The 23,279-nt window shown below is 53.4% G+C and overlaps 1 protein-coding gene across 1 annotated transcript in view; it reads right to left on the bottom strand.

Annotated features, from left to right (window-relative positions):
• Window positions 1-253: 253 nt before the first annotated feature.
• Window positions 254-23,279, bottom strand: part of RET (ret proto-oncogene) — a 47,904-nt gene continuing 24,878 nt past the window's right edge. The window contains exons 4-20 of the mRNA XM_037002903.2: window positions 20,950-21,191; window positions 19,538-19,733; window positions 18,743-18,942; window positions 16,575-16,833; window positions 15,731-15,856; window positions 15,093-15,203; window positions 14,477-14,599; window positions 13,348-13,604; window positions 12,469-12,616; window positions 10,918-11,025; window positions 9,713-9,927; window positions 9,507-9,629; window positions 7,669-7,739; window positions 6,413-6,550; window positions 5,355-5,454; window positions 3,681-3,828; window positions 254-2,341 (exon numbers count right to left, since the gene is read on the bottom strand). Of these exons, the coding sequence (XP_036858798.1) occupies window positions 2,184-2,341; window positions 3,681-3,828; window positions 5,355-5,454; window positions 6,413-6,550; window positions 7,669-7,739; window positions 9,507-9,629; window positions 9,713-9,927; window positions 10,918-11,025; window positions 12,469-12,616; window positions 13,348-13,604; window positions 14,477-14,599; window positions 15,093-15,203; window positions 15,731-15,856; window positions 16,575-16,833; window positions 18,743-18,942; window positions 19,538-19,733; window positions 20,950-21,191 (2,723 nt within the window). The 3' untranslated portion in view covers window positions 254-2,183. The remainder of the gene's footprint in view (window positions 2,342-3,680; window positions 3,829-5,354; window positions 5,455-6,412; window positions 6,551-7,668; window positions 7,740-9,506; window positions 9,630-9,712; window positions 9,928-10,917; window positions 11,026-12,468; window positions 12,617-13,347; window positions 13,605-14,476; window positions 14,600-15,092; window positions 15,204-15,730; window positions 15,857-16,574; window positions 16,834-18,742; window positions 18,943-19,537; window positions 19,734-20,949; window positions 21,192-23,279) is intronic.

Raw genomic sequence — 23,279 nt, 5'->3', positions numbered from 1 at the left:
AAGGAAACTTGAAGGAATTTCCTGAATGGTAGAATTAGCTGAGCTTAACGGTTTTCATAAATGTGCCTGTTCCTATACATCTTGTACAAGACAAGTTAATAATAGCACCAAGAACCTTCTAGGTTTTTGACCACTATTACTTCCCCAGTGGTTACCATAATAGATTCCCTTATAATATTTCAATGTTTACATAGAAATATCAACATCAGAAACCTGATGTTTCCACATAGGAAATTTGAGAGGAGTTTACACATTTCACAATACATGACTTTATTTACATAACTGAAATTATTTTCTCAGTCACCTGGATTACAAAAGCAAATTAACATGGTATGGTTCAACAACCTTTCATAAATATATTTTACAAATTTTAACACCTGACAGATTGCTACCTAATACTCAGTAGTAACACTTAATACTTAGTAACTTCTGCATCTATGCATATGGAAATCCTGTCTGAGAGGACTAATAAGTATGAGTACTTTTATGACTGAGGAATAGACAATTAGATTCTTAGTCAACAATTAATTCCCCAGCACTGGGTTAGCCAGACCTGGAGTTCTTACCCACCAAGAACAGACCTGCTGCAGCAACTCACACTTATTGAGTAGGCAGTTTTAATCATTTGAGAGTTTACCCTTATTTCTACATTTAATAAGACGCATTAAGCACATCTGAAAACCAAAAGTTTGTTACAACTAGATATTTGTAAAAGAACTTATCACAGTGTATCTGGAAAATGGCCCAAACTAAAGCCACATTACATTTCCAGTAAGCTTTTCCAGTTCTCTGGGGGTGTGTGCACACACATACACACACACCATATATCTTCCAACATACACTCATTGAAACCTTCTTGGCCAAAAAAAGGCCATCCTTTTACTGCTTTTGTGAAATGCCTGTAAAATACAGTATTTGAAAGAGACTACTACTGTCAGACTGTTCACAGTGCTCTAAGTCTGAAGACCAGGCAGTGTTTTGGTAACTAGCCCTCTCCTGCAAAGTTACAGTGCTGATGCAGAGGACTCGGGTCTTCCTGGAAGCCACCCCCACAAGATGGGAGGAGTGCTGGGTGTCTGCAGCCACAAGCAGGGAAGAATGACAAGGGGCTTATGAATCATGGTCAGAATCTAAGAAACAAAAATGTCTTGCTATAGCAGCATTACGTTACAAACAAGGAAGAGTGAATGGATACATGAACCTTTTCACACAAGCTCTATAAGAGCCAGAGTATCTCTTCCACATTAGACCTGAAACCAGAGGTGTAGCAGCCCTTGGCCGTTGTCAATGCTACCTCTAACAGAACTAGCTAAGCTGTCCCTTTGAAGTTGAGTACCAGTCCCATTCACTGCTCACATGTGAGAGGACCCACTGGTTTTTGGCGCTGGAACATGTGGAGCACTGAAGGCCTTGAGGGTAGTATTCACACCAGCCAAGTCTCTGCTGCCAAGTCCTTGGACTGGAGGTTAGCCTACTCAAATGCCCCTTTTCTTCATTCTTTTCTTATCAGGGGGTCATGACCACTCAGTGATGGGGACAGATGTGTTTCGGGAGCCCCCTCCCTTCACACTGCCTGTCTACAGAACAAATATGGCATCAAATCTCTCTGTTGTGCTAAATCTAAGAATCATTTTAATCACGATAAAAATCAAATGTCTTTCTAAGAAAAAGTTACATGATTTTAAAAAACCATTCTCAGGATCATGAAATGCTGAGCCGAGGCCTGTCCTGAGGTCCCCATTTCCCCTCCAGCCCTAACAGGGCTGTGACACCAAGACAGGGCCTTGCCGAGCTCTTGTTCTAAACGAGGACAGGTTGTCTGGTCCAGGTTTTTTTCCCCTTCTACACCTTTTTGTGTGTGTGCTTCATGTTTAAATCTTGTTGCCGTGTTTGGTGGCAACCAGAAAAATTGAACAGTTCAGGTAGTGAGGGAGGACCCACAGGTTTGAGCACAGAGTGTGTGGTGGTCATCGCTGAACACAGACCATCACTGCGCACTGCCAAGGGCTGAAGAGAAGGAAATAGGTGCCCAAACACTGGACTTGGAGTGCTCGTCCAGTGTGCCACGTCTGCTGCAGGGGAAACCGCAGCCAGCATGAAGGGCACAAAGAAGGGGCCAGCAGACTTTCTGATCTCGGCATGTGTCTTCCCCTCGGGAGTCCATTACCTTTCGCAAAGAAATGTTAACTATCAAATGCGTCCATTAATTGTGCCGCTGAGGGTGAAACCATCCAGTTAGCATATACACTATCATTTGCATATCTTGGACACCCAGTGTTAGTGCCATCGGCTCTCGTGAGTGGTACAGGACTCTCTTCAGGCCAGTTCGGGTCTGACATGCCTAAAAATGAAAACAGATCATTCGTTCTGCACTGAAGAACCAACACTTCATGTGCAGACAGTAAGGCCTTGGCAAAACTCCCTTTGAGGTTCAAACCAAACTTCTGGTTTCTGTGCCAATTACATGAATGGCTTCGTGCTCCAGGTTTCCAAAACACTGTTATATTTTGGGGGAAATATCATGCTTTCTTGGTAACTAACTTCAGAGAAACGATCAATTTTAACTTTTATGAGCTTCAAACTCTTAAGTCTGATAGATACATTGGTTGGCCTGTTTTAACTTATTTCTAAGGCAGTGTACAGCACCAGCACACTGCTGTACTAAAGGGCTTACTGCAGTGGGCAGCTTCTATAAAAAGTTCTTTAATGTAAAGAAGCCTACTGTCTTCCATCCAAGCCTACCACAGAGGAGAGAGTCTTCCAAATCGAGGCTGCATGCAGGCAAACCCTACAGAGTCGACAGGACAAGTGTCATGTAGCATAGACCCAAAGCCAGCAAGGAGTGACTCAGGAGACATGCAAAAGGAACAATCTCAGCTGAAAAATGCTTGAAACTCCCAAGTTTTCAAAACAATCAGTGATAACGTTAGGAAACAGAAAAAATTTTCAAGTATTTAATCAAAGACGAAGGAGTTTTGGCAAGAACCATATTTACTGCCATTGCAAGACCACAGCACCACAGACTGTGTTTTTTCTAAAGCATTTGCTCCAGCTTTTAGCGCTGACCGACTTCAAAGGTGACAACTGTCGGTGACAGTGTGTAATGCAAAGGATGTGAAAACAGCAGTGAGTGTGTATCCCCAGTAGGGACGTGTGGGCTGGGGCCGAGGCCAAGCCGGCCCTGCTCCCCAGTACTGGGTGGCCTCTAAGCGCCCCCAGCCCATCCAGATGGGGTCTGGGGGAGCCCCCCTGGCTGTGCTCTCAGTGCAGGCAGGGTGGTGCTGGCTCCTCCTTTCCAAATTAAATGCCTCCCCAGGTTGGGTAAATTTATCCCAGTAGTTAAATTACAAGTACTGTGATTGACCCCACCCTAGAAGTCTTATTCATCATTTTCTCAATATCCCCTGAGAGTTCCGCCCTGCTTTCTTCTCAGTCATCTTAAGTTGCTGGGCAGCAAGATAATTGCATTTATTTTCACATCCTTTTAAAAAACCATTTAAAGTTGCAAAGAACACCTGAAGGTAAACAGATGCAGAATCAGACATTTACAAATAAAAAGATTCAGAGGAGAACTTTGGTTTCTTTCAGACCAGAAACACTCTTAACAAGCATTACAGAGAGTAAGGATAGTGCAGAGGAACAATGTTGCTAGAATCTAGTAAATGCATGTGAAAGTCTACCATAGAGTTTGTTTTCAATCCACGTGGAGGGGAGGGCTCGAGGGAGGGGAGCATTATTACAGTCCACCAGGGGTGTTTCCTCCTCTGAGAGGCCATCATCATAAAGCAGGGAGTCAGATGGTGTAGACGCAGCCAGGTCCAAGTAGTCCTGGAAGAGGGAGATGGCTGGTTAACACTGGCTTGGGCCCACTACTGGCCCCTGGCACCCCATGCTGGCTTACTGACCTCTCCACCTGAGCCCAGCTCCAGGGGGCCATACTGAGCACCCAAAGCCCCTCCTCACCTAGCCCTGATCTGCAGTTCTCATCACCCCAGAAAGGCACCTCTTTGGGGACAGAAATATGCTCCTTCCTTGTCCCAGTCCTATCTCTGCAGCACTTGGGGCACCACGCCTAGCAATGGGGAACTGGTCTGTTACAAAATCCAAAGTTCCAGGAGGGATGGTTGCAGCCCCATTACTCATCTGCAAGTGCAGAGCAGTGTCCTTGATCTGCTCTGTTGCCCAGCTTTCCTCCCAGGACCCCTAGCATCTAGAACATCATGTCAAGACCCAAAAATCTGAAGTCTTGATGTGTGTTTGCAGAAGATGCTGTTATGAGCTTCAGCTCCAAGCATGATGACTCTCCCTTGCCTGCTACTTCCACTGCCCCAGTTCCATGTGTTCAGTGCTTCCTGGCTTGTTTCTCAGCTCTGTTCTGGGAAGGCCAGCTCTCTTAGCATCATGCATCACTGGTTTCCAACAACCCTGTATTTACAGATTTGGAGGCTTTGCCAAGTGACACACTGATGCTAGGTTTTATTACAAGTGGCCTAGACCAGATACTTCGCTTTTCGATTTTGAAGAAATGACAACTTTTAGCATTTTAGTATCAATATAAGGATGAAACTCTGAGGGCAGGGCAATTCACATCTGTGCCTGGCTTGTTTACATGTATCCCCAGCATCTAAGACAGAACATGTATAGCAATTGCCCAGCAAATATTAGTTGAAACTTTTGTTGGCTTTTTCATGTACCATTGTAAACTGGAGACACATGGGCTGAATCTAGTCTCCCAAATATATTTAATTTGGCCCACACTGCATTTTTGAATATTTAAATTAATTGCTAACATTAAACACTGGGAAACTTAACATAAATATCCCTTGAAATTCAGAAGACCTGGCACATATTCCTTTAAGTTACATATGGCTACAGTGAGGGATCCTTTACAGGGGGCTGGTCTGTTCCTGTTTGCCATAGTTTCCACCAGTCCCTATCATCTCCCTTACAGGCAGGCCCCTCACAGGATCTGAATGTAAGATACCTGCTGCAATTCTACTTTCTCATGTTACATTATTGAAAATGATTTTATATGGCTTTAGAATATTTTCTTCCCATGCCTGTCTGAGGAGAGCTCTTCCTAAGTGTCAAGGTAAGAATCTTGGTTGCTTCATGGCTTAAAAAGAAGCACAAGGGCCTGGCTCAGGGAGAAAGGTCCGGTTGCTGGCTGCCCTCAGGAGACAGAAAGCATGACCATTGCCCTCTGCACAGCCTCACTCTGCCCTTATACTGGTGATTCCATAAACCTGGGGTCAGGCTGGACCTGCCCACTCCCCGACTCTGGCTCCCACCAGCCCTACTGGCATATTCAGTTTGTAGGTGGCCAGCAACAGGAATTAGCTCCAGATACTCACTCTGTTCTTAACCATCATCTTCTCCAGGTCTTTGCTGATGTCGGCAAACACTGGCCTCTTGTCCGGTTCCTGCTTCCAACACTGCAGCATCAGATCATACCTGTGGGAAGCACATGTGGGTGGTCTCGCCTGAGCAGCAGCTGCCGCATCTCAGCCACCACCCCGCACAGTGCCCTGGGCCCTGGGAGCTCTGTTCCCAAACTCCAAAGTGTTTCTGCATCACTGGTATCTTTCTCTGAGTTGGGCCAGGGTCTGAGGGGTCCCTGGGAGCTTGGGGTGCCTGGTGCTGTAGTCCAGCACCCTGTAAGCTTCCCTTCCCTTGAGTGAGTTTTGTTTGCACTTCCCTTTCAAAGACATTGGTAAACAGCTGATGGGATACCATGCTCACTACAGCGGCTGGGTGGGGGAAGAGAATGCCGGTCCTCGAAACTTAGGAAGGATGAACTGGGTATGGAAAGACAGAAACTTCTGCCAGTGACAGAAACTTCTTAACCCTTCCTCACTTCCCTGGGGCCTGGCATGGCTGCAGGGCCTCCTGGGCTGCCCTGTATAATGAGTTGAGCCAGCTGGCTATCAACCCAGGGCCCCCAGAGAGGTGACACCTATTCACCCCATGTAGCCCTGAGTTGGGCGCACAACAGACTGTGGAATGAATGGACAGGGTGTCTCTGCCTGTGGACAGCTCCTTTCTCATGTGCTCTCAATCTCCAAGTCATCTGAAGACTTTGTTGTCTTCAGGCTGTGGTCCAGGCACCGCAGCCTGCCCCGTCTGCCTCTGCACCTCCATTTGAGTCCTCCCCAGCATGCGCCCCCTAACTCCTCCACAAATGTCCTGCAGGGACATCAGGCCTTGGGCTGAGGCCCCCTCATACTTCCCACCACCTCTCCCTGAGCCCTTCCTCTGCCATCATGCCCAAGGGTGGTTCTCTGTCTCTGCCCTGTCACTACCCACTACCCAGCTCACCCTGGGCTTAGCATGGGGCTGCTCAGGAGAGGGGGATGGGAAAGTGCATGTATTTGTGGCCACAAGAGGCTGGGCCAAAGCAAAGCCTGCTCACATTTCCTCGCTGCAGTTGTCGGGCCTCTCCATCCGGTAGCCTGTCTTCAGAAGGTTGAAGAGCCGCTCCGGAGGAATCCCAGGGTAGGGGTTACCTCCCAGAGTCACAATCTCCCACAGTAGGACACCGAAGGACCACCTGCAGGGAGCAATGTGACCTATAAGTGGCTGCACTGGGCCTGCGGCCCCTCTGAGCAGCCCAGACCTCCATCTCCCAAGCCGCTGCCCGAGCTTGGTCCCCCACCCCAGGGGCGGTGTCAGCAACTCTGAGACAACCAGGGATGGTATCAGAGATGGCACAGCACAGCCATGCAGGTGCTGCACAACTCAAAGTGGGGACCTAGGCCAGGGGCCCCGGGCCACCTGCACAATTCCTTCATGTTTCTTGTGTGCTCAGAAATCTTCATAGAAAATTAGAAGAAAAAAAAGTCACTGCTAAAGAAAAATTTTAACTGTGAGAGAAAACACACTATGAAGTGGGAACAAAATCATGTCACAAAACCCTATCACATGAACCCATTTGGAGTGACAAAAAGCGTATCTCTGCACAGCAGAGGAAACATTGGAAGGCGTGCCTGTGAGGACCAGTAGCAGGTTACTCAGGTGGGGGATCCAAGGGGCTTTTAGCCTCCTCATTATGCCTTTCTAGGCATTTTCCAATTTTCTTACAGTCTTCTTCGTACTTAGAGAACAGTTGTTCAAAACGGCTGAAGAACTGCTTTTCCACAGCCCATTATTAAAGATAAGCATGTCTGTTGATGGCACACTTAGAAACAAGTCTGTTTTGAAAACTACCAGATCTTGTCATTTGACCTGGAAGATTAGAGTTTTGGTTCCTGTCTTTGAGCACTTTTGACACACCTGTCTAGAACCTCCCTCAAGGCCACCCCTGCCTAAGGTCTGGGACTGGGTGGGGGTGCTGCCAGAGCCCAGCTCCCAGGAGGGGAGCCGTGTGGCTGGGCCTGTGTGTCATTAAGATGCCCATAGAAGAGAGGGGCAGGAGAGAGTAGAGAGGAAGGGAAGAGAAGGGAGGAGGTCTTTTGCAGTTACTGCTCTCACCCACTCCTACTGCGACTTTCAGAACCACTGCCCAGACTTGGTGCATTTGCTGAGTGAATACATGAAGTCCCTCAGTTTTGGGGGTCGCTGTGGATGGCTGGTATGCGCCAACAGGCACTTGGGGCCAGTGCTGTTTCCCTGCTGAGCTGCATCCTATGCATGCAGCCTCCACCCCAGGAAGGCAACACCCACACTTACACATCGCTTTGGGTGGTGTAAATATGGTCGAAGAGGGACTCAATTGCCATCCATTTGACTGGAATCCTCCCCTAAAGAGGGAGTGAAAGAAAGGCATTAATGTTGCTCTAACACCCAGGGAACTGCAGTGGGGGGTGTGGAGGGGGCTGGGCCAGTGTCCCAGGTGTTGTCAGCTCAGAGGCTGCTGAGTGGCCACATGCAGAATGCTCGCAGGTGCAGAACCAGTCGCACAGCCTCGGTGACTGAGGCTCCCCTCTGGCTCTCCCAGGCCTGGCTCATGCCAGAGGGAGTCAGCTGGTCAGCCCCCAACTACACAGGGTGTACTTGTCATGCACCACATCCTTGCTGATAAGAAACCTAAGGAATGGAGACCAAGCCAAGTGGGTCCCTCTATGGCCAGGTCGAGAGAGCTCTGGGGCACCTGGGATGGTGATGCCCAATGTGTGGGCCAACAACACTGTCTAGCAAGATGTGCCCTGATTTCTGAGTATGAATGAATTTGGGAAACCGACATCTAGCATTTCCATTTTGGGGACTTCTGACACAAACTGACATTCTAAAGGCTTTTCTAAGAACCCCTGACATCTATATGTGCCTTGAGGCTGGTTTTTCCCTCTCATTTTATCTCAGGGCCCTTTGAGCATCCTCTGACAAGAGGTGCTGGGGTCAGACCTAAAAAACCCTTTCCACTGCACCTTGAGAAATGGCTTTCCATAGGTAGTCTTAAGGCACAAGTCAGCAAAATATGTGCACATTGGATTTAATGCTACAATTACTGCAATCCATTTTCCTTGAAAGCATTCTTTAGGATGCATGTCCTTAATGAAGCGTGGCTGTTTCCGGGCTCATAACAGCGCTGCCTGTAGCCAGTGCTCTCTGGGCCCTTGTGCTTCTCTACACAGTGCTTTCTTAGAGGGCCTGTATGTCAACAGGAAGGCTCTGTCCATACCCCTTTCCACTTTCCTTTCAGCAGCTCTGAAACAGGCTGTCACAACAGAAACCCCAGAAGAAGGGGAACATTGTGGTCACAGCCTGTGGTGACACAAAGGCTTCTCCCGAACCTTGGAGCAAAGCTGGAGTGAATGCAGTCACTTTGTGTGTTTTTCTTTTTTGAACAGTGCCTGTTCTGAAAGCCAGGTCTGCTGTGCCTTTTCAGTGTCTTGTGAACTGGCCCTGTTCAGTCTGTCACAGGGAGGCTGCAGGAGACAGGCTTAGAGGGCAGCAGAACCAAGAGGAGAAAGACAAAGGCCACGGAACTGGATGACAACCACAGTCAGATTCCCCCAGACAGGCTCGGCCACCTACTTCAGAGACTTGGAGAAAGCGTCAGATGTCTATTCTGTGTCTCTGGATCCTGTCTCCAGGGCCTCTCTTTGCACTTTCCAAACTCACCCAGCTAGGGGTTCCCAGGCCCCAGTCCCAGGGGAACCCCCCACCTGTAAAGTGGTTCATTCTCTTCCGCCAAGAATGACCACCAGGCTTGGGTGTGTTTATTCTAGTCTCTTTTGAGCAATGAGCCAAACTTACGTAGAAACCTAAAGTTACATGGTGGCCTTTTATTCTGTGGCAGGAAGAACTGTGGAGGAGAGAATTCTCTCTGGAGCATTAGGTCACCTTCAAGTGATAGTGATGAAAAGCAGCAGGAGCTGAGGGCCCTGCTCCCAGAAGGCCCTCTGCAATGAGGACGCGGTATTGGGGGATGAGGGCTGGAAGGTCAGACTCTAGAAGTCTCCTGTATCCTCACCAGATATTCAGAGGGCCCTGCCTCACCCCTGTGGGCACCTTGACTGCTGCTCTTGACCCAGCCTTGAAGCCCCAGGCCAGGACCCCACAGGCACCTTGCTCCTCTTCACATAGGAATCCTCTTCATAAACATCTCGGGACAGGCCAAAATCTGAAATTTTCATCTTCCGCCCCTCGGCCACCAGGACATTTCTGGCTGCCAAGTCCCGATGGACAAGCTGGAAGGAAGACAACAGCAGAATGGCTGAAACCCAGGCCCAAGAGCCAGCAGGGTGGGGGGCTGGGCCGGGGCGGCACATACCTTCATCTCCGCCAGGTACCGCATCCCCCGGGAGATTTGCCAGGCAAAGGAGATGAGGTCGCCCATGGTCAGGGCCCGTTCCTCAGGGTTGTCCAAATAGCTGGAGTTGCGGCTGCCAGCACTGCCGACATAGCCGGGCCCTGCCTTGCGGCTCTCTCGGAGGAAGCCCCGCAGGGAGCCATACTTGGCATACTCCACAATGAGCAGTAGCGGCCCTGGGGGCAGAGGGGGCCTGTGGCTGGCTGCCTGCAGGGCCCAGTGGCCGAGTCAGGCCATCTCTGAGCAGTGTGCTTCTGGGGTACCAGGGCAGCTGTAGGGCCCCAGGCAGGCCTCTGTACTCTACCAGCAGGCAGCAGATGGACAGAGGCCTGCTCTGTGGCACGTGGCCTGGGCTCTGCACAGCACAAGACTGTGTTTCCGACCCAGAGTTTCGGTCCCAGCTCACATGCTTGCTTCCACCTCTGCTCCCATGCCAAGGCTGGCTCCCTCGGTGACCAAGTACTACCTTCTCCCAGGGGGCCCAAGGCATAGCCCAGCTGCTGGAATGTTGTGCCTTTCCACAGCCTTGATCTGCTGCAGCAAAGGCTGGGCATGGGAGGGAGGCTGAGGGTCTAGGTCCTCCCAGGCACCTGGCCCCACTCCTGCCAGCTCTAGGCCCAGCCTTGGGTTTGGTGGTACACACCAGAGTCCCTGCTCCCTCACCTCTTAGCACCCCAACACCCACGCAAAGGCATACACAGTGAGAGGCCCTCAAGCAGTACAGTGGATTTGAAAAGCCAACAAACCAGGCCACTCTCCTTGGTCCTTATGTGAAAAATGTTGACAATGGCTTTGCCTTGCAGGGCTGGGACTGGGGCCACCTGGAGGTCATGGCACACCTAGTCTGCAGCTGGAACTGGGGTGCACAGTCCATTTAGGGAACTCCCTGCCTTGGGGAGGTGGCTGCCACAACAAGGATGTCACCTTGCTAGAGACCTCTGAGTAGTCCACAGGCCTGGGGAACGCTTAGAGCAGAGGAGCACAGAAGCACTCACAGTGCCCCATCCTGCCCCCACTGACACAGGAGAGGCCAGAGCCAGGGGTGGTGTGCTGGGAGAACACAGCCAGAGAAGGAGAGGAAGGGGAAGGGGCAAAGGAGAACAGAGCAGCCCAGAGACCCCCAGCCTGCACCTGGCAGATGCCCGTCTGCTCTTGGCCAGCCTTACCATCCTGGCTACAGGCCCCGTAAAGCTTGATGACATGCGGGTGGTTAACCTGCTTCAGGAGGTTGAACTCTGACAGAAGGTCCCGCAGCTCGCTTGGGGAGGCGTTCTCTGAAATGCATGTAAACACAGAGCAGGCTGCATACTGATCCCTTCTGGAAGCCCCTTCTGTGACCATGCTGGGCCACATCACCCCACCCCACTTTACAGATGCCCCACCCAGATTCAGACAAGGCCCCCAAGGACCCTGCTGCTTGGGGCTTCTCTTAGCCCGTGGAACGTTCAACAGGCTCATCTGCCTCCAGGAAACAAGAGTCCCAAGGAACAAACTTCCACATAAGCAGGATCTTTCCATAGAAACCCTCCCAGGGTTGACCTGTGTAAGTGGTGTTTTCCTGCAACTGCCACCTTTCAAAGACAGTGGTGTGGGGAGACCATCCCCATTAATCCCTCTGGGAAGGCAGGGGGACACCCTGACCTCCAACTCCTGCTGACCAAGCATTCAACAGTGGGGGCGAGCCCCTGAGAGGTTAGGATGAGACTCCAGGACAGTGGCCTCTCACCACACTGAGCATGTGTGCCATGAGAGTAGAGGGCTGTGCTTGGGCTCCCACCAGGAGCCTGGGGTAGAGGTATCCTGACTCAGAAGCTGTGGCTAAACAGTCCTCCTGGGTCAGCTGCCCCAAGACCCAGGCCCAGCTGTGCTACGCTGTGTCCTCTGGCTGCAGACTTGTCTGGAAGTGAGAGGACAGCTGGCAGATGGGATGTCAGGCACCTGAGTCCATGTGTGGTGACCCAGGAGTGGTCTCCCTTTAGGGCCTGGGGTCTCCTGGGCATGGGCCAGCCCTAGGTGGAGGTCTGTGTCAGCACCCAGAAGTACCTGCAGAGTGGGACTCCCTCACGACTGCTGCACTAGAGTCCCACATGCACTACCAACTTGTACCCACAGCACTGCTAGGCCCTGAGCACACTCGGGCTGGAGCTCGGCCTTGGCAGAGGCCACCTGCTCAGTCTCTGCTCAGCAACACCAGTGCACATGGGTGTGGGTGTGGGCATGTGCATGTATATACATGTGTGCGCATGTGCCCATTCTGAGTCAAACTCATCACAGGGTGGGGCAGACCTGCTGGGGCACCAGGGATTGGGCAAGGCAGGGCCCAGGGGCAGAGGCCAGTCCTTAGGTGGGCTCTTCATCAGGACCCCAGTGGACATGGGCTGAGAGGAATGAAGGAGATAGACTGGAGTAAGGAGAGCTGTCAGTGCAAAACCAAAGAGCTTCTAAGTTTTAAAAACTAGAATCTTGACCCAACATTGGTGCAGAAGCAGCACCTCTCCTGAACCTTCCAAGTGAGGAAAGTCCTCACTCTGTTTCTCCAGGGACCACCTTGGCCCACGTCACCCATGGCGGGATCCCCAGAATGCAGCCACTCAAGAACAGCAATGGGGGAGCTTCAGGGGGGCCCCGGCTGGCTGCCAAGTTGTCAGGTGGTTTTATCCACCCCTTAGGGCTCTGTAGGTGCATGACAGCCACCCTGGGTGCTGCCTCCACAGTACCTTTCAGCATCTTCACGGCCACGGTGGTGTACCCTGCTTTGCCTTTCAGCCGGAAGGCCGTTGCCTTGACCACTTTTCCAAATTCACCTTCTCCCAGAGTTTTTCCAAGAACCAGGTTCTTACGAGGGAATTCCCACTTTGGATCCTCCTACATTGGGGTTGAGGGAAGGGAGAGAAGAAGAAAGGGGAGAAAGATGGTAAGGGTAAGCAGCAAGAAAGAATGCAAGACCCATCAATGAGCCCCTGCATGCAGGCGGTTGTCTGTCACCCAAACCAGGAAGCAATGGCTACCCACCTCAACCGAGGGTGGGATCCCACATTCAGGCCCCAAGGTACTGTCACATGATGGGTTTTCCCTATGGGAAGGCAGGTGTTGCCACAGAATGGCCTGGACTCTGGATGCCCAGACCCTCATTGGTCCCCCATCTATGGAACATTCCCTAGGCCACCCCATACCCCTGTCCTCATCCCTTAAATGGGGGGGATTTAGGGGTCACTCAGCACCCACAGGTGCTCAAATAAGAACATGGCCTCTTCCCTAAGAGTCAGGCCCAAGCCTTTTGGTGCTGCCTCCACTTTGGACACCAGGCCCGCAAGGAGCTGACATCCTACAGCCCAGGCCCTTGGGTGTCTGTAGCATGGTCCCTGTATCCTTATGGCCTCATCTCAGTCCATCTAAATCAGGACCCATCAGTCTCCACACCACTAAACTGGAAGGTGACTGGGTGAGGGCAGGGCATTGCTGGAACGCTCATGGCATGATCTGGGCGGACAAGGACACACTGGTGCTTGTGAGCCATAGGGCACAGTGTGGCAGGCAGACCCCTCCCCTCTGTACCTCCAGCTGCCCCAGCCCCAAGGCTCCACGTGGAACCTCACCGGGATCTTGAAGGAATCCACAGACACCTGGTTCTCCATGGAGTCTAGCGAGGGCCGGCGGGTGCCTGACGAGGAGTAGCTGACCGGGAAGGCCTGGGCTGGCCGGCGGAAGGTCATCTCGGCAGAGGCAATGGGCGGCTTGTGGGCATTCTTGTGGTAGCGGTGGATGCAGAAGGTGGAGAGCAGCATGGAGACCACGAAGGAGAAGAGCACGGCGGCCGCGATCACCGTGCGGCAGAGCTCGTCACACAGTGGGTCTGTGGGCAGGGTGGCCGTGAGGGGCAGCACTGTGGGAGGGGCTCCCTAACAGGAGCTTGTCCGGCACATGGCAGCTGGGAAGATGCTGTGACAGGCTCCGAGCAGCCTGGCAAGTGCTGCTGGTATGAATGTTCCAGAATGACCTCAAACACCCCAGCACTGACCACGCTGCACCCTTAGGTGCATTTTCCCTGTCGGGGATAGTGGCACCCTCTTACAGAAGGAACGAGAGGCACAGAGAGTTTAAGCAGCCAGTCCAAGGTCCCACAGCAGAAGCTGTGCTCCACTGCACCAGCCGTGGCTACACGGAAGCCAGTGGCCCTGGCAGGCTGTAGGGAGCTGAACTTCCTGTGTTCCTGTCATGTTTTTTTAAAAAGTGGGGAAGGTAGGAAAGTAGCTGAGTACCTAGGGTTATATAATGACAACTCAAATACCACAAGAGTCCCTAGGCTGAGGCAGGAAAGCTCCCCTGTGCTCAGTGGGGCCTGAGCAGCCCACCACAACTACTGCCTCAAAAAAAGCATAGGGGTGGTGGGGTGAAGGTCTGGCTGGGAGGGTGGGGTCCCAGCTGAACAGTACCATGGTTGCAGCCAAGACCCCACACAGCGACAATCCAAGCAGGCATGGAGCTATTTGGCCAAAGAACTAACCTTTCAGCCCAGTCTTTATCGTAGAACTTTGAGCCAAAAGCCCTCAATAGGGGCCCTGACCCAGCTCCCTGTCTGCACAAGTTTGCGGAACTAAGGCCCAGAGGGAAGGAGGGCCTCTTGGGTTCCACCTGCCTCCCTGAAACTTCCTCCCTGGCTCCCTGAGGCTCAGGGAGGTGTGGGAAACCCTGCTGAGTGGGGGCCCATGCCCCCCACCCTCTCACCCTGGCTGTCTTCTGGCTCACAGAAGCACTTCCTCTCCTCCGGGAAGCAGTTGCAGATCCCATGGCCAGCTTTAATCCCCCGGCGTTCTCCTGGCTCGTGCCCTCCAATGATGCTGCCGCCCCCTGATGACAGATGCCGCCACTCAGCAGCCCACTCAGTCCCTGGGGTACCCTGAGAAGCCACGACCACGTGGACAGGAGTGTGCGAGGTGAGCCCCTCCCCATCTGGTATCTGCACACTCAGGCCTGGGGAGGGCAGGGGTCTCAGGACGGGCATTCCCTGGCCACGGTGGGCAGGGAGGGACCCTTGGGCTGCCTGGGGCCCTTGCTGAGTCCACCTCTGGTTACTTTCCAGAAGCAGAAGGGGCAGGAGGGGTGGCGGGGAGCCACCAGAATGGGGGTGGGGAGCTGCACCCTCATGGTTGGCCAGGGTGACACTGGGAAGCATGGATCAGGGTACCAGCTTGGGATGGGGTGGAGATCTTTGTTGAAATGTTAGAAACTCAGCACATAAAACCCAGGAACACAGACTGTCTGGTGGAAGTGGCTCTCAACTGGCTGCCCTCCTGCCCAGCCCTATCACGGCCCCAGCTCAGCTGGGCAGGCAGCTGCTTACGGAGGCAGTCCTGGGGGCAGACATTAGCATCTCGGCTTTCCACAGCGTCACAGTGGCCATCAGGGCAGGTCTTGATGCTGGGAGAGCAGGTGGAGAAGTTCCTGCTGATCCCTATGACACAGTGGCTGGTCAGAGCCTTGCAGGAGTGCCCGCCCCAGGCACACTACCAGAGCCAGGAGGGCAGCACCCTGGCACCCAGAAAGAGGAGCAAATGAGGCCTGAGCAGGGGAATGTTAGTGGGGCCCTGTGATGGGCGTGGCTTGGAGTTGGCTGCTTTCTACACCTAAGCCAGCTCAGGCTCCTCCTGTCCAGGCTACAGCCCCTGGCCTGCACCACCAGGTTGAGCATCTCTGTTCCCTGCACACTGCAGCTTTGACCCAGACCTTCCCAGCCCAAAGGGAGTCCAGCCTCAGCCACCTGTGGTCCCACGCAATCAGCAGCCTGAATGCCCGCACCATACTCATGCCCAGCCTTCTTGACATCAGGAAACACGATGGGGACAGGCTCTGGGGAACAGATTTGGAGTGCAGAGGGCCAACACGGAGGCCCACTGGGCCCACATGGACCCCATTCCCACTCAGGCACCATTACCCTCTGGACTGCCTGGCCACAGGCCCGTGACTCTGTGTGGAACCTACCTTTGCCATCTCCCTGTCTCCACTCGCACCTGCCCGTCAGGGAGCCCAGGCCACCACACTCCTCACACTCGGGCCGCCTCTTGCTGACTGCGCAGGACAAGGGGCAGCCTGGCTCCTCAGCTGTGTCTGGGGGTGGCAGGAAGCAGGTCACAGAGCTGCACCCGTCCAGCCAGCACCCATAGACAGGGGCACTGGCTCAGCTGCCCCAAACAATAGAGCCCAGAGGGATGAGGGCAACTCAGCTTCAGAGTACAGGGCAGTGATGGGGCCCTCTGGGAAGGGGGGCACCAGAGTCACAGAGCAGGGTCAGCTACTGGGCTGGCATAAGTAGAGGGAGCATGTGAGGTGGCCAGGCTGAGTCAACAGCATACAGAAGGCCCCATTAAGCCTGAATTTCACATAAACAGTGAATACTTGCTTTGCCTAAGTATGTGCCTGATACTACGTTTATATACTTGAGAGCTGGTCTTTTAGGAGACTCTACAAAGGTTGCATGAGGCACACACCAAAACATTGCTTTACCAAAAATTCAAATTTAACCAGGAAGCTGTATTTCATCCAGCAGCCCTAAGGCAAGTGCATGTACAGAATGTATTAACATTGGTGTTGGCAAGTTGCAACCATTTCCTACAGTCACAAGCCGTTAAGCCATTCCATACTTCCCCTGGGGTACTGCTGGCTCAGCTGCGCAACGCGCACTGTTAACCCCATCTCACAGGGAGCGGATGCAGGCCCAGAGAGGCTACCAGTAGGTGAGGCAAACAGGACCAGTGCTTTCCATGGGGGCAAGCCCAAGGCTCTACCACACCCCACCACCCAACCTCCATGGAGTCCCAGCACTCACACATCCCCTCCACAGTGACCAGCAGCAGGGCCTGGGCTTGCTTGCGAGTCGGCCGGTCAGCAGCCACCACCATGTACTGGAGTTGGACACACTCGAGCCGCCGCAGGGCCTCTGTGTCATTCACAAACAGGGTCCCCATGGTGTCCTCGGCTGAGGTGACCATCCCCAGGGCACTGCAGTTGGTGCTGGAAGGCTGCAGCTTGTACTGCACGTGAATGCCGCTGAACTCCTGGCAGTGCTCCACACAGACTTTCCCAATCTAGGCGTGAGCACAGGGAAGGCCTTAGCTAGGTGGTTGGCCTGACCCTGATGGTGGCTGGAGGGGCTCCCAGGCAGCTCTAGTCCCAGGCACTCCCTTATTTGGCCTGGAGATGTCCTCCATGCCCCTGGAACCTGCAGACCCATCCTTGTAGGCCCTGCCTGGCCCAGGCCATCACCACCGTGTGTCCTCTTCCTCCCAGGAGCTGTAGGTGAAAGAACTCAGGGACACTGAGGTTTGGGTTAGTGGCAGGTCCTCTGGAGAGGGACTGATGCACCAAGCCCTTTCCCACTTGCTCACTCATTCAGGCACAAAGACCATTAGGATCCCTTCTATGTGCCTCCCTTGATTCTCCCAGTCAGGCCAAGTTTGTTATTGGAACCACCAGTTCTCAGGCCACACGACTCATGCAGTGTAGTTGCCTGTCATGGGCCCCAGGAAGCCTTCCTGGGACTTTGGCTGGAGTCCCTGGAAAAGAGGAGATGCTAGGCTAGCAGCACCATTGCTGGCCTGGAGCTGGCCAGGTGAACTCTCCTTTTTTACCCTTCAGTCATTGGAGTTAGAATTAGGGTTTCAGCAGCTTGAAACCAGGCACTGCAACTAGTCAAGGTGGGGGTGGGAGGCAGAGTAAGGAGAGGCCCTGCTTGCAGACATACAGCAGATCCTAGCTCAGCCCTGCTCAGGCCCAGGGCACAGCCAGGTCTCCCAAGCCTACACCTGACAGTGGCGGCCTTCTTCACAAAAAGCAGGCTCATTTCCACTGTCTGTGTGACCCTCAAAACAGCACAAGGTCGCTATCCTCAATTTACAATCATAACAACTGAGAAGGAGGTGAGAGGCCATAGTGAGTATGAGGCTGGATAAGGACTCTGGTCCCTGTGGCCTCCTGAATCTGTGGGGTGCAGGTGACCCACCTCCAGCAGTGCCTGCTCCCTCTCACCTCCTCAGACATCCCTCAGGCTTCTCTGCCTTGTCACCCCTCACCATCCTTGACCTTCACCTCCCTGAAAGCCCAGGACTAGGTGGTGGGTCAGGGAGCTTGGCTATGCCAAAGGTGGGGTCCTTCATGTGCTGGACCCAGGTGGCTGCCAGGAGTGGAAGGGGCATGGCAACCAAGCACAGAAACTGGAAGACTCACTGGGACAACCGGATACAGTTCTAAACATGACATTCTAAGGAGGATGTATACCCATAGCTGTTCCACTGGAGGAAAGCAGTATGTTAAATCATATGCATGCAAGTAAAATTACAGAAGTCTTTAAGAGAAACATTCTAGAAACCACTGCACCAAAAATGCTAACCACTGGTTGGGATGGGGAGAAGGGATCACTCCTTCCCGTCCCTCATTTTCTTTAACCAATACTGATTACTTTTATTTTTCCCCAAAGACAAACATGGTAAGCTCTAGTGAACACACTGGCATTAAGTGAAGCACTTCCGACCTTTCCTCCAAGGGGTGCCACTGTCAATCACTGCCTGTATTTTACATACGTGCAAATTCCCATCAGTGAAGATTTAGTTTGAACACATGGAGATACGTGAGACCAGTACTTCTACAAACCACTTTTTCACTTAACAGTCCATCAGGAAATTCTTTCCAAGTCAGCATACAGAGGTTTACCTAGTGTTCCTCTTACCTTTTAAAGCATCTTTTAAAGACACCAAGAAGGGAGAGGTTAAAACAGGTGTATGCTGCCCACCAGCCCTGCCCACATGATTCTCCCACTTTCCCCAGCCCCAGGCTCCCTGGCCCTGTGCCCATGGCTCCCCTGGGCCACTCCACATACTTGTTAGGCCAGGGCGCTGACATTCCCCAGCCCTGTTTGTAATCTGCTGAATGGAGCACCCCACCTTTGGGTTCCCTGCAACTCCATGCCCCTCCCCAGGCAGGCAGTGGGCCACAGCTCACCTGGGCAAAGCGGTGGGCCCGCCTGCTCACAGTGAATGAGTAGGCACTGGGCAGGCTCAGGCTGACTGGCAGCACGGACACATTGAAATGGAGGAGGAGGACACCCTCCCCTGGGCCCTGGAAGTCCGAGTCGTTGACCAGCACTGTCAGCTGCAGGGCACGGCCCTCGGAGATGGGAAGGCTCCGGTTGAGAACCAGCTCTGTGGGTGGGACACAGTGATGACTAGCTGCTCAGTCCTGGACCAGTGCCCTGTGCCACCTCGAGCCTTCCCCCAGCTGTGTACTCTGCACGTTCACACGCATGTGCAAACATGTACTTTCATGCACTTTTGCATAGATAACAGACCTGGCAGGTGGTGCTAAATTAGAACCACTGCTTAAATATTAGTAGTTGTGCTGAGCTGGAAGCCCAGAGAACCTTCTCGGCTTGGAGGTAACAACCTGGCGTGTGTGTGTGTGTGTATGTGTGTGGTATGTGTATGTGTGTTTTGTATGATGTGTGTGTGGAGTATGTGTGTGTCATGTATGTGGGGTATATGTATGGGGATGTGGTATGAGGGGCAGTGGGCACACACAAAGTAAAACTCACCACCCTGTGGCCTTGCTTGGGAAGACTGTGCTGGCCCCCAGTCCCCCCAAGAACTCCTGGACAGCAGCAGCCTCTAGTGGAGCACCTGGACTCCACAGGCCCCAGCATGAGGACAGGTGTCTGCGTGTGCAGGATGCTGACCTCCCATAAAGAGGGCAGCTAGTTCCCCAGGGGGCCCCAGCCAGGCCAGGCCCAGCCCCTCTTACTGTAGTCATGAATGGTTGCCCGCACAAAGCTGTCATTGGCCTGGACTAAGGTCTCGTTGGGTGAGTGCTCCACACGGAAGGTTTGGAGGGCCCAGGTGTCCCCAGGGAGCAGTGTGCTTGTGTACCGCCTGAGAAGTTCCCCAGATGCTGGCACCACATCTGCATCGAAGACACGTATTGTGGCCACCACGGTGCCCTGCAGAGAATAGCAGGCACGAATCAGAGCTGGTGAGAGGGACATCTCAGAGTACCTGCAGCTCACAGACTGGAAGGGCCTGTGTCCCACAGGTAGACCAAGTGTGCACTGAGAGCTGGCTGCAGGGATGGACTGACCTGGGTTCAAGTTCCCATGGGGCCCCTTCCCACTGGGCCTCACCTGTGCAACAGTGTGATAGGCACGCACAGGCTTCCTGTAAGGATGGATTAGATCAGATGCCCTGGTGCTCTACTGACAGGCCTCATCCAGGTCCCCAAAGGGCAGAGCAAGCACCCCTACTCTCCCCTGAGGAGTCTAGGCCTCACAGGGTGGAGGTGCTAGCCACTTATCACATAGCAAGAGCAGGGGTTTGGTGGGAGGGGGTTGGGGCAGGTCCAAGCCCAGGTGTACACCAGAACTTTCTCTCCAAGCATCTTCCACATACCAGGCTGGAGGGGATCATGAGAAAGGTTCAGAGCAAAGTCACAAGGCACCTCTGCTTTCTGGGATAACCAGGCTCCTTGCTGTCATCCCAGGCAGCCCTTCCAGGCTCATGTGACCCACAAGATATGCTTTCCTCTCGCCTGCCCATCCACCAAACCTGCACTGTGGGTGCCCAGAAAGGCAGGCAAAGACAGACCAGCTACACCCCTATCCTCCCATTGCACGGCTGGCCACTGCCTGCAGGAAGGCCAGAGGCCCTGAAGGTGGCAGTCATGCCCCACCTCTGCTACCAGAGAGGAGCAGGGTGCCATCTAGAGATCCCAGCCGATCTACCTGCCTGCCTTTCTGGCTCCTTGAACCTCAGTGGCTCTCCTGAGGGCTGACATTGGTGGAAGGACTGGCCTCCCGGCAGTCAGGTCCTGTTCCCCTCCTAGGGGCAGCATGAGGTGCCTGCGCACAGTGGGACAGGTGTGCCCCCAGACTCTCCCCGGGGCCTCGACGCCCCTTCAGACACAGGCTGCAACCTCAGGGCCCTGAGCCTCTGCATCAGGGGCCAGCTGGATGCCGGCAGAGATAGCACCCCTCTCCTCCTCAGCTGCCTAGAGGCAGGCAGAACAACCAGACAGATGGACTAGTTGGTCGGTCAGCCATGGGGTTGGATGGCTGGATGGCCAGCTGAATACACCAACAAATAAATGATCGACGGAGACACAGACACTGAACAGATAAAAGGACGACAGACAGCAGAACGAGCACGGGGGCAGACAGGCACCTCCTTCCGCTTGAACTCCACAGTGGCGCTGGCGGTGTCCAAGCCCCCGAGGAAAGTGGGCGCCGAGTCGTCTTCGTCGTACACGGTCACGGGGAACGGCACCATCACCTCCTCCTCGCGCGGGCCGACACGCACGGTGCACGCGGCCACCAGCTCATACTTCTCCCGGAGTTCCCGGTCCAGCGCCCAGCGCGCGCTCACCTCCAGGCTGTCCGCGGCGCAGCGGAAGGGCAGACTCTCACCTGTGCACCAAGCACACCAGGAGCCCCGCGTGACCCGAGGCAGGGCGAGCTGCCTCCCTCAAGGGATCAGCGGGAGTGGCGGCACGGGCAGGGGCTCTTAGGTCAGAGTGGCTTGCACTCCGTTCGGGCAGCAGTGGGGGCGCAGCGCTCCCAGCCCAGTCTGCAGCAGCAGCGACGCGCTAAGGGGCTTTACTGTGGCTGCAGCATTAGCGGTCCTCATACGGAAGACCAGGGACTGACCACAAGGCCTGCATCAGGTCTTCATCCTGAGCACCAAGGAGGGCCGGTGGTTGGCCTCTGCCCATCTTGCCTCGGCAGTGGGGGCGGGGGGCACCAACTCAGCCAGCCTGCAGGCCCAGAGGTCTAGCTCCCAGCATTTTCTGGCTTTGAAAATAACGTTAGTAATTTCTTTTTCATTATGGAAGTAGTATGTGCTCCTTTTTCAGAATATGAGAAATAAAGCCACTATTCCACCACTTGAAAACAAGCATGGTAGATATGCGATACATGATTTGACATTAACACAAATGTTTCCAACTACCTGGTTCACATCCCCACTCCATGCCTCCTGGCTTGTATGGCCTGAGACTGGCCATTCATACCTCTCTCTGCCTATTTCCCCACCAGAAGATGGAATGATGAAGGCGAACAGGGCTGCTCCTCACCAGGCTGGATGTTCAGTGACTCGCATATCTCCCTATGAGTGGCTGAGGGGAGGACCAGTCACCACAGTGCACTCTTCAACCCAAGCCTGTCCTGGGACTTATCCTCCAGAAAAAAACCAGGAACTGGGACATGCCCCAGGGATGGAGGTCAGCCCTGACCATGCCACACAGCCAACCATTAGAGGGTTACGTCTGCTCCACTCAGTGGGAACTCCCATCTTGCACATCAGAGCCACACATGAGGATTACATATGGGGGAAATGTTTATCATATAATGTTTCCCTCTATTGTTTATGGTTACAAAAAACGCGTTCAACAAAATTTAATTATGTAGTTTTTATCAAGAAAGGGCAACCTGCTGAACTATATGCTTTGCTGACAATCTTGCACAAAGACCTTATTTCTCCCACAGGGCCAATGAAAGGCCGCAGGGTGCGGGTGGGGGATGTGGTGACTACTTTCTTGCTTCACTGACATTGTCTTTAATGTTAGTACCGCGTGTGCCTGACAAATCTGTGGTGAACCAGATGGCAGCAGGGCAGCGCCTGTGCCTCTGTGAGTCCCATTCATTGCCTTTAAATGGTTTAATGGTGCCCCCACGTGGCTGCTCAGCTGCCTTCTCTCATTTCCACTAGGACCCTACTCCCCCTGCCCACCTCTCACCTCCCCAGGACCACCTCTAGGCTAGTCATCTTATGGCAAGGTCAGCTGTCCTTGTGGCTGCTCAGGCAGAATCCTGTAACAATGCTTGCTCCCCTGTTTCCCTCAACACCCCACATCCCACTCTCGTGCAAATCCTACCACGTCTTCCTTCCGAACATGTCCAGAAGCTGCCCGCATCTTGTTGCCCAGTGGCTTCCGCCCTCTTCCCGGTCCTTATCCTCTTGCCCAAGGGATTTCTCGTGCACATTCCTAGTTATTTACCTGCTTCCACCCTAAACTGCCCTCACCACATCATTCCTAAAAGGACAAAAAATTGCTAAAGGACAGCAGCTAGGTTAATTCTTTAAAGGTAAGCCAGAACTTGGTCATACTGTCCCCCAGCTTTCCGTGACTCCACAGTTCCTCAATGGGAAGCCCTGCCCCCTCCTCAGAATCTTCTCTGCCCTCATTGGGCTCCATCCTATCTCGCTGCTCAGTGCACACCAGCTACAAGGGGATCCCACCTCAGTGCTCTCAAAGGGGCTGGCCCTGCTTGCCTGGTGTCCTCCCACCCTGCTCTTGTGCCCTTCCCCTAGCCACCTGATTGAAGACAGTGATCTATACCGATCTATGTCCTCTTGGCATTACTTCCCATCTAGCACTTTCCAGAGGCCACCCCATTTCCTTAGCACATGTGTGGTATCCATCTCCCATGGCAATGGAAGGTCCAGGCAGGCAGGACCTTCACCCTACTTTGCCGTCACATCCTCAGCCCCTAGGA

This window comes from Manis javanica, chromosome 7 (assembly GCF_040802235.1).
Source record: "Manis javanica isolate MJ-LG chromosome 7, MJ_LKY, whole genome shotgun sequence".
In the NCBI taxonomy this organism is placed as follows: Eukaryota; Metazoa; Chordata; class Mammalia; order Pholidota; family Manidae; genus Manis; species Manis javanica.
The sequence above is the reverse complement of the archived record's forward strand: the minus strand, read 5'-3'. Positions and strand labels throughout refer to the sequence as shown.